The 10,818-nt window shown below is 42.9% G+C and overlaps 1 protein-coding gene across 1 annotated transcript in view; it reads right to left on the bottom strand.

Annotated features, from left to right (window-relative positions):
- Positions 1-10,818, bottom strand: part of STK26 (serine/threonine kinase 26) — a 35,689-nt gene that overhangs the window by 1,672 nt on the left and 23,199 nt on the right. Inside the window, exons 3-10 of the mRNA XM_042479328.1 lie at positions 9,345-9,401; positions 6,752-6,860; positions 6,501-6,658; positions 4,758-4,943; positions 4,119-4,267; positions 2,515-2,608; positions 1,241-1,303; positions 1,009-1,145 (exon numbers count right to left, since the gene is read on the bottom strand). Of these exons, the coding sequence (XP_042335262.1) occupies positions 1,009-1,145; positions 1,241-1,303; positions 2,515-2,608; positions 4,119-4,267; positions 4,758-4,943; positions 6,501-6,658; positions 6,752-6,860; positions 9,345-9,401 (953 nt within the window). The remainder of the gene's footprint in view (positions 1-1,008; positions 1,146-1,240; positions 1,304-2,514; positions 2,609-4,118; positions 4,268-4,757; positions 4,944-6,500; positions 6,659-6,751; positions 6,861-9,344; positions 9,402-10,818) is intronic.

The following is a 10,818-nucleotide window of genomic DNA, read 5'->3' as shown; positions in this document are numbered from 1 at the left end:
TTATTATTATTATTATTATTATTATTATTATTATTATTATTATTATTATTATTATTATTATTATTTCTCCACCTTCCTTGCAGTACAGGGACTCAAGGCAGCTATTCCTTCAAACCTGTCACCTCCAGCATTCCACATTCTCCTTCTCAACAGATCACTCACTTTATTACATCTGAATTACTCCATAACTTTTTCCATGGTTGCCTGAGATAAATGACCCCTTTGCTTTCAGACAGTTTTATGTATACTAACGTTTGCTTCGTGCACAAAACTATTAAAAACAGTACATATAAAATTATCTCTAGGGTATGTGTGTAAGGCGTATATGAAGCAATGAACTTTGTGTTTAGACTCGAGTCCCATCTCCAAGGTATCTCATTAAGTATAAGCAAGTATTCTAGAATCTGAAAAAACCCAAAATCCAAAACGCATCTAGTCCCAACCATTTTGGGTAAAAGGGTCAACCTGTATTTTTTTAATTGCTTGTAAGCTGCCTTGGGGCCCTATGCTGGGAGAAAGATAGGCTAGACATTACATTAAAGTGAATTAAATTAATAGACTACAAATCTTGGCAGTTATAGTGCAATCACAGTGCTTTAAGTGTGTAGTGTGGAAGATCCCAGGTCCCAACAGGGCAGCCTTCTTAGAACTTGTCTAACCACCCACTAACCTAGTGGTCCCCAAACTGTGCCCTTTAAGAGATTTTGGATTTCAGTTCCCAGAAGCCTCAGCCATGTTGGCCAACAGTCTGGGATTCTGGGAGCTAAAGTCCAAAATCCCTTAAGGAGCACAGTTTGGGGACCACTGCACTAACCGTTCTCCTCTCCATCCTCAAACTCTTTCTACCCGTAGTTGCAACTACCAATCTTAGGTTGCCTCTCTGCTCTTTCTAGTACCCCTTCCAGATGCACAGAGCAGCCAAGAAGTAAAACAACAGCCTTCACAGTCTCTGGCAGACACTGCAAGAGATACCACAAGTTAAGAAAGGAAGCCCAGATGCTCACTTACTTCTGAAATTTCTCCATAAGTTTCTTCACCATCTTGTCGGTGATCCCCGGACATGTTGTCTCTGCCAAATTGATGCTTTTTTCAAGTTCTTCAATGGCCTTCTTCCTGCTGGCATTGTTGGTGTCTTGCTGCTTAAGCTGAGAAGTGCAGAAGAACACGATAACAGTTCAGGATGTTGCAACCTTGCCACCCATGCTTTTCTGCTTGTGCAGCAGAGGTCAAAAAGACTCACCTCAGCAAATACAGGTGTGATGATCATGGTTAAGCAGCTCAGCGTTTTCATGAGATCTTGGTCCTGGAAGTTAGAAAAGGCAGTATTCAAACAGAATGACTGGTTTTACCAGTTTTTACTGTATGCCACCCTCAGATATCTGGACAGAGGGTGGATTATAAATATTTAAATAAATAATTGTGTTGCTGCTGTTTGACAGAGAAGCCACCACTTATCTAGAGTAGGCTTTCTCAACCTTTTTTTATCCTGGAGGAACCCTTGAAATAATTTTCGGGTCTCAAATAAAAATGATGGTATCTACAGCTTAAAAAAAAACACCCTTACTTCTCCCACCCTACATTCACAGTCTCTTGAGGAACGCCTAGTGAATTCTCATGGAGCCCTGGCTGAGAAACTCTGATCTTAAAAGGGGTATTTTTCTGACCCACAATGGCTTTCCAGGGTCAAATGGACAGGAGAAGACTTCATATGAAACAGGAAAGGAACCACAAGGGACTGCCACTCACCTCCTGTTAAAAAAAGGCCTCTCCTGGGCCTAATAATGCTCTTCTTTCTCAACCTGCCTCCCCAAAGAGGCTAAAGGCAGCCAGTCAATAAAACACTAAATATATATTTAAAAAGTTAAAATATGAAAAAAGACCTTGCTCCTTTATGATCCAATTGATGGCCTATAAGCACATCCCTAGTAACAAGTGATAAAATACCAGTACAGTGCGCCCGCGTCATATGTGGACGCACTATACGTGGCTTTCAGCATATGCTGAAAGCCAAGTGGAGAGGAAGGGGCAGTGCACCCCATTTAGATTAATGGGGTGTGTGCCCATGGCCGCCTCCTCCACATACACGAGCCCTATTACATTCGATGGGGCTCGAGCATATGCGTTTTTTTACGCAGGGGGGTTCCAGAACGGATCCCCCACGTAAAAAAAGGGCGCACTGTAGTTAAAATATTCTACAAGGTTTAGTAAATATAGGCTACATGAAGTCCAGTAACCTTTCACCATTTTGTACTTCAGACTTGAAAATCCTACCTTTCATTAATAACAGCAACAGTAACAAGCACAACAATACCTTTTAATACTCATCACTTAATTCAGATAAATTTGATAATGGGATGGCTAACAACTCTATAAACACTCCTGCTAAGACAAGGAATAATGCTGTGCATGCGAGTGTGACATTGAGCTCTACTTCACACAAGTACCAAGAGTTAGCACTTCGACTGAAACAGCTTCCAAGGATTTGAGAATAAAAAAGATTCTGGCTGGACGTACTGTTCCGTTCTGCAGTTTCTTGGCATCTGGCTTCTTCCGAACTGTAGTGAAACTCCATTCTGGATGAGAATTGTTCTCCTTGTTGCTAGATTCACTAATGGGCAAGGGTAAAAAAGAACAACACCAGAAGTTTCAGACAACTGGGCTACTGCATCAGGGGCCCACCCACGTCAAAGCCTCTATGCATGTTAATTGGAAAGACCTGTATTGCAGCCACACTTGTGCAGGTTATGTGTTGCTGAAGGAGAGCTACTGAAGCATACTGAAGCAGAAACAAATACTAATTCCAAATCTCACTGACTCCCACTTAAAAAAGGGGGAGAAATACCATAAATCCTGTCATCAGCGAAATTCAAAGTGTCTTTTAACACAGCAGAGTAGGCCACAGGGGCCCTCCAGAGGTTTCCAACCTGCAGACTTTAGAAAGGCTGCAAACTGAGTCTGTAATACAAGTTTGTAATAGGCTAAAATGCTGTATGATCCAAATAGTTCTGCATGCAGAACAGCTGACCATTTGCCTACTGTAGACTCACTGCAGCCCCCAACTCTGGCCAGTCCATGAGTGTTGAAAGTTGTAGGGTTCTGGAGTAATGTCTGGCTATGGCTCTGTAGCCAGACACAAAATGAGTACATCCCCCATGGAGGTCTTCTGGGGTCCCTGGACATTTTAGATGGTTATCGTTTCGTGTCTGGCTGCAGGGACATAGCCAGACACTTCTATGATCACACACGCACACAGTCATTATCCATCAGGCATAGAATGACCAGTGGGGGCTACAGGAACTCCGCAGTAGTTCAGGGTTTGTGTGTTTTTGCAATGTAAAAGGAAAAGTGGAATACCATCCTCGGCCTCAACCAAAAAAGACACACACAGGTGTACAGTTGGCTTACTCCTGTATATGCCACTAACAGGATGCCAGCCTACGTGTGTGTGTAGCGGGGACTGCTTAGCTGCTGCACCACACAGTAGGGATGCAAGCTGAGAAGTTTCCCACCTCTCTTTTCCACTTTTGGAGTGGAGGGTCTGCTTCAACCGCTGCTGGATGCTAGTGGTGGGCTCAGAACACCTCCACAAAGCAATGATTGAAGCATGCTAGGTTCAGCCAACGCTTCAAACATTCACTGGGGCCTGTATGTTTTTCTGCCACTTTCTCACATACTCACTGCTGTTCTTTTTCACTGGGGAGTTTTTTTTTCCAGCTGCTAGCCCTATCACCAAGCAAGCAGTAGCAGAAGGAATGGGGACACACACACACACACACACACACCATTTTCAAGTGAGACGGGCTTAGATGTCTTCCTGAAAACATCAGAGAAAACTCATATGCACTCTATCTTTTCCACATGAAAGGAAGGGACATTTTTGCTGGGGTGAAGATGTATGCCGCTATAAAGCCAGAAGTGTGAAGGAATCTGGTGAGAATGACTGGTTAGGCTAGAAAAGCAGTTTTAAAAGCCTATCAGACCCCCTGGTTAGTGCCCTAAAGCACCAACTCCAATAGCAGATAGCAAGAATCACACTCTGTCTAAGACTGCATTCTCAAGCTGAACTCTTCAACCTCCTGGCCCCTTCCCCAGCAAACAGTCTAAAAATCCATACTTACGAATCAGAACCATCAGAATCAGTTTCATCACTACTGTGTCCTTCTGCTTTCCACCTCTTAAATCTATCAATAAGCTCCGTCAGGTAAGATGTCTTCTTGGCATTCTTCAGAATGAATTTGTGCTTTAGGAGTTCTTTTGCTGTAGGACGCTGTAAGAGACACATGGCATCAATTCCTTTTTGCTGGAGATTACTTTTAAAGCCTTAAGTGGCTTTAGGCAGGACCCCATAGACCTGTCCCCTTCCTCTTCCAGTCTGTCCTCAGGCTTTTCTTTCTATCTCACTTGTAGCCAAGGCACTTCTGGCTGCAATGCTGAGAGAATATCTGGAGACTGTGGAACTCCATGACTCAGGAAATCTCTTTACCTTGCCCACTCCTCCATTTTTGAGATTCAAATTTCTTTTTAAAATCAGTACAGCTTTGATTTCTTTTTAACCCGTCTCAATGTTGTAGCAAAGTATCAAACTACATGGGCATATTCTGTGTACCCCTTTCCTAAGGTAGATTGCATATGCCTCAACATCACACAGACCACTGAAGTTTGCTTGTTTTGCTTATTGCTGCCTTTCATGCCACAGGACAAGCAACATGTAACATTCATTCCAAATTCTGAATACTGAAACAAAAAGTAATACTCACAAACGTTGGGTCCTTATTGAGGCATGCATCTATAAACTCTTTAAAGGGTTTGCTGAAATCTCCTATTAGGGTGGGAGGGTTGTTCTTGGGAATGAGAAAGAGCACTCTCATTGGATGCATGTCTGAGTTGGGCGGCTCTCCTTTGGCCAGTTCAATGGCGGTGATTCCCAATGACCAAATATCAGCCTGCGGGCAAAGAAAAGAACATCTCAATTCGCACGAGATCAGTCATTTTGAACAGTGAAACAGTAGCCACAACAACCATAAATCTGATTTATATCCTGTCTCCTACCTAAACTGGGACTCAATGTGGCTCAGAACAAGAATCAATTACAGCTGGGATCCAACAGTGTATTTCTACTAGACCCCTTCGCTTCCAGTGAAATTGGTGATCCTCCTTTCCTTCTGTACTCCCTGGTCCAACCTAAAAGCATGCTCCAAAGAACTGGGAAATGTTTCTGGTGCCACCAAGGGATGAGATAAGAAGAAGGGAAAGTCCCAGCTCCAATGGATCCCAATATTCACTACTAGAATTATACTAAAGCACAGTTACAGTAGCACTGTAGCCAGATAGAGGGAAGTAGTAGTGCCATTCTTTTCTGCTTTGATCAGACCTCACCTGGAGTATTGTGTCCAGTTCTGGACACTACTCTTCTGTAATGTAAGAGCTTTATGGGAATGGACTGCCTTAGAGGGTGGTGGATTCTCTGACTTTGCAGGTCTTTCAACAGAGGATGCATATCCATCTGTCGGGAGTGCTTCAGTTGTGCATTCACTAGATGGTCCTTGTGGTCCCTTCCAACTTCTACAAGTCTATGAGTTACATTAAAAGCCTGTCCATTTAAAAAGGAACACCATCCACCTGTTACAAGTCCTTTTCTCAACACCCAAGAGAAGGGGTAGGGGCAACACAGCTTTTTTAGGACAGGAACTCCGCAGCCTGTTAAGGTCCTCTTCCAGGCTATGATGCACAAAGGCTACAGCTTTATACCAAACTGAAATGGTCTGCACACACAGCAGACCCCTGTGTCCGAGGGTGCTTGAATCACATAGGAATGTCTGTCAATATGGAACCTGGCATATTCTTTCAATACCAACTTTTTTACTGGCAAATTTTCCTCAGCTGAATAATCTTTGCGGTCATGCTTACGGCAAATTGGGGAAGTGCTCACTCAGGAGAAAGAAAAAAGCAGATGGGTGAGATTATGCAGTGTGAAAGAGAGCCCAACAGGAAGCAGAGAAAAGAAACGACAACAGCTCAGCAGCGAGGGAAGAGGAACGGCTGTGCCTCTGCAACACAAAAACCATCCAAGCAAGTGTGTATGTACCATCCCACTGTTTACAGAACTGGTTGGGATTTTAAGATTAGAGCAGGGAATTCTTCTTCGGGGAATGAGCAGGACAGACGATGAAGCTTGCTGAATTGCAAGAGGCCGAGAGCCAGAATCAAACAGCAATATGCAGCTGGGCACTTTTGCTCCTAACCCTAACATTAACACAGAAGATCCCCGCTGCTGGTTTTTCACATTCCATGCAATTTTGGGCTGTTTAACTATTATCATTAGGGCTTAAAATTTGCACTTTAAAAAGATAATCTCATAAGATTAAGCAGGTCAATGGAGAGGTCACAGTGTTAAGTTGTCACAGAGCTATCAGTCTTTTACCTGGAGACATTTTCTACATGATGGGGCATGACTGTGGTCACGGATCTCTCTAAAACACACAAAACAACAAGAGCCTTACTTTTGAGTCATAGGCTGACTGCTGAATGACTTCAGGGGCCATCCAAAACGGTGTGCCTACGAAGGTGTTCCTCTTAATCTGTGTATCGGTCAGTTGTCCCGCAACTCCAAAATCCGCAAGTTTGACATCTCCTTGCTCTGACAACAACACGTTGGCAGCTTGAAGGGAGAAGAAAGTGGAATGCCTGATTTAGAAAGAGAAAGCACTCGTGCTTGAATGGATCTTGCCCTTCTGCTTGCTCAAATACACACCTTTTATATCTCTGTGGATTTTCTTCTCTGAGTGTAGATAGTCAAGGCCTTTCAAGATTTCCTTTAGCATTGTAGCAATCTGGAACTCGTCAAACGGGCCGGCCCGGAGCTTTACGGAGAAAACAAGAATACGCCATAAAAGTTATTTTGTAACCCTGGCCATCACCAGTTGTTAAGATGCATTTATGTAGCTTCTACAAGAAGCACACCATAAATAAGCCAAACAGCATAAGTAACTTGGAAACACTATCAAGCAGATATCCACAATGTTTTGAGGGCTGCAGCATTTTACAGAAAAGTATAGCGCAGGGATGGGGAAAGTGTGGCCCTTATGCCACATGTGGCCCCCAGAACACCTCAGGGATCTCCCCTATTTTGCTTCCAAATATCTCCTAGGGGATATATGGGACCATGTTGCCATAGTTTTTGCTTCTCTGGATGTTTTTGGCCCAGGAGGAGGCTACACACACACACACACACACACACACACAGATAAAGAAGTTGAGCTCTGGATCACTTCCTGTTGGAAAAAACCCACAATCTCCTGGACCAAAAATTTGGCAAAACTGCCTTCCACAACTCCTTCCTCTGCCCGAAAAAAAGTGAATCTGGTGAGGTGAGGAGCAATGGCCCTGCAAGGTTCCTAATTCAGGGATGGCAATGTGACCCTGTAACAGCTTCGAGTTGCCCACCCTTGACGTTTAGAGCATGAAACTGTAGTGTTACTCTAGTCCTGAGGGGTGCTTCAGTCATTATGAAGTGTGGAAGAGACATCAACGTCTGCAACTACCAAAAAAAAAAAAAAAAGATGGAAGTCTGCATACGTCACCAACAGGATGGCACCCTATATACTGTAATGATGTCCCCTGGTATTGCCATAGGCTACTACCTTACAGACAACCAGGCTATGAAGGTATCGATAAGCGCTGAGACTAATAGGTCACTTACAAGCCCCTATTTGTGCTGGCCAAATGGCTGTAATAAAGTTATTATTATTATTATTACAAGCCCCTATTAACATCACCAAGAGATGAATCTCCTCAAGTATCCAACCCTTGAACAGACGTCATTTGAGGACCTTAAGCAGAACATGCATGTCTCAGTATCATCAAAGAGTACTGTTTGAGGTGATGTGATCTGTTCCTGACGCCTGTCAAGATACACATTCTTTAACTGCAACACTAAGGCAAGATGGTTCAAAGCAACATGTTACAGATGACTGTACATGTGAATATACTCCAGTTCTCCTGGAAGTCTGTTCTCCTTGCCCTGCAAGATACTTGCTACATGACAGCAGAGAGCCATTATTTTTCTTCCTGCCTTCCTAGTTCCTGCTGAGAGGAGCAGAAGGCAGCTGTTGGGGTTGAACGGAAGGCTATGCATAAGCAGGTGCTGCAATTCGAGTGTGACAAAGGCACAGTATGCCACAGAGCTGAGAAAAATGTCATAAAACTCACTCCTAATAATATTCTTGGATCTCAGGAGCGTAAACACTGAGCACTATTATCTTACAGGAAAAGGGTGGGACTCCTCTGCAGGGCTGTGGTGGAGCTGGACTGGGGGATAGGGGAAAACCACACAACACCACCCAAAGCGCTTTGCTTTTTCAGTCCCTCCTATGTGGCATCCATCATGAACGCTGCATTTGTCATAAAGCAATGGGGTCCTTTCATGGCTTTAATTTAAACTGCCAAAAATGGAAAAGCCAGGTCAGTTTGAACACTGAATATTAACCGTTCTTGGGTTTCATGGTACACTCCCTGGACCTGCTTTCAGAGGAAACATTTCTGCATATTCAGAGCAAGCAAAACATCCCAGTTTTATTTTTAGTTTATTCATGACACTTTTAAAATAGCAACAAGGGTAATGCCTACTAAAAAGCAGTGTGTGTGTTATCTACTTTGTTTTAATCTGTTAAAACAAGGAGGGGGAAGACATGGCAGACAGTCTGCAATCACGTCCATCGACAATTAGGGCTTGTAGTCCTTAAGTCAACAGGAGTGCTGTATGACAAGAGTCGGTCTGCACCGGTGGAAAGCGTGTTTGACTTGGACCAAGAAAGTCTGAACCCTGCCCAGACGCTGACTCACTTGGTAGACACAGTCAGCCTTAGTTATCCGTCTGCAAATGGAAGCAAGAGCTATCTAACTGACAAAGTACTTGCAAAGAGATGGGGGAGAGGATATATTATTACTGAGAGCACTTTTAAAAAAACAGTAACAAAATGGTTTACAATCTGGAGCAAATTACAGAACACCTCGAACACTAATGCACTATAAACAAACCCACCTGTCACTAACAGTATAGCAATGCTCAGTTGGTTCCAGAATCTAAATACTGTGAGCAAATTATTAAACCTAGAAATAGGCTTGCAGTGTTAAAGAGTGTTTGGAAACCACATATTTTCCTCAGGGATAGATATTTAGATGGTTTGAAGGTATACGTTTACTGAAAGGCTCTAATACCTGGCAAGTGAGTTGACTAGCAACTAGCCATTCACTAGTGACTAGTAAACTGTTACAAGACTGCATTTGTAAGAATAAAAATGGCTCACCTACAATTAGAAAGTGAAAAAACAACAACAAATACTTACCAGATCCAATGCTGATCCCCCACCTAAGTATTCCATTATTATCCATAACTTTGTGCCCTAGAAATGAAGGCAGATCAAGTGTCAGACTTTTCAAGAAAGGTTATTGTACCCTTTTGTAAAAACACAGACATCTCTTGGGCTCATTCCATCTTACCACAAAGTCCAGAAGAAAGCAAGACTCACCCTCCCACACACTTTGCAACTGCAAGCTGGGCAAGAAACAACGGAGGAGTAAGTCAACATTGTTTTATCTCCTACCTCACAATTTTGCTTAATATTATTTGGTACTCATGATCTTCAGTTCACAAAGAAACTCCTCAAATGGCTGAAATCATGTACCATTATCTCTTAAGGCCGTGGAAAGAAGGGGAAGGAAAGCAAGCAAAAATGGGGAAAAGGCTGGGGAAGGTATGCAAGACAGGAGCAGAATATATTTAGGAACACAACAGAGAATAAAGCAGAGTGGTTTGGGATAAGGGGGGTATGTGAACAAGATTTTATGAGGCTCTGGATTTATTGGGTGCCCACCGTCCAAAGGAAAAGGCTACCATAAAAAAGAGTGAGAGAGATAGATCAATCTCTCTTTACACAAGAAAGACATCAGTCTATCTTTACAGGAATTCCCTCCGAGCCAGATATACCTCTGGGAGTTTTTGGTTTGGTAGCCTAATGGCAAGTTCACACATCCAGATTACTAACATCATTGCTTTCCAAGCAATACCTTCTTTGGTATGGATGCCTGAAGTGCGAGAGCCAAAGAGGGGTGATGAGTGATGTGCTTTATTGTATTTAATTCTCCCAAATGTGAAATTGCTCTCACAATCATAATATAACAAATATTAAGTTAACAAATATTAAGAAAGACAGCAGCAATTCCCTCAAAACTCAACCACTATATCCCTTCTTTGAATTCTCTATGTTCCAGGGGCGTCCCTCCAAACACCCTTCCCAGGAAAAGGTGTTCCTTCCTAAAAATGAATCCAAAACCCAACCTCCCTATACTGGCATTATAACAAATCCATTTCCCATCATACAGGTCAAATAAGAAAGCCATAAGTGTGGTTTAAGTGTGGTCTGTATGGTATGTTGCCAGATTTAACCACATCTCATTCAGGATAGTGAAGGCTACTCAATTCCCCTCAGAGCAAACAGTGATTAAATCTTCTGGCTTTTTTCAGATTAAAAAAGGCCAATCTGAAATTTAAAAAATAATAGAATCATAGAGTTGGAAGAGACTGCAAGGTCCATCCAGTCCAACCCCATTGTGCCATGCAGGAAATCTCAATCAAAGCATCCCCGACAGATGGCCATCCTGCCTCCGTTTGAAGACCTATAAGGAGACTCCACTACACTCTGAGGGAGTGTGTTCCACTGTCAAATAGCCCTCATTGTCAGGAAGTTCCTCCTAATGTTGAGGTGGAATCTCTTTTCCTGTAGCTTGCATCCATTGCTCCATTGGGTCCTATTCTCTGGA

The sequence above is a fragment of the Sceloporus undulatus genome, chromosome 7 (genome assembly GCF_019175285.1).
Source record: "Sceloporus undulatus isolate JIND9_A2432 ecotype Alabama chromosome 7, SceUnd_v1.1, whole genome shotgun sequence".
NCBI classification, from domain to species: Eukaryota; Metazoa; Chordata; class Lepidosauria; order Squamata; family Phrynosomatidae; genus Sceloporus; species Sceloporus undulatus.
The sequence above is the reverse complement of the archived record's forward strand: the minus strand, read 5'-3'. Positions and strand labels throughout refer to the sequence as shown.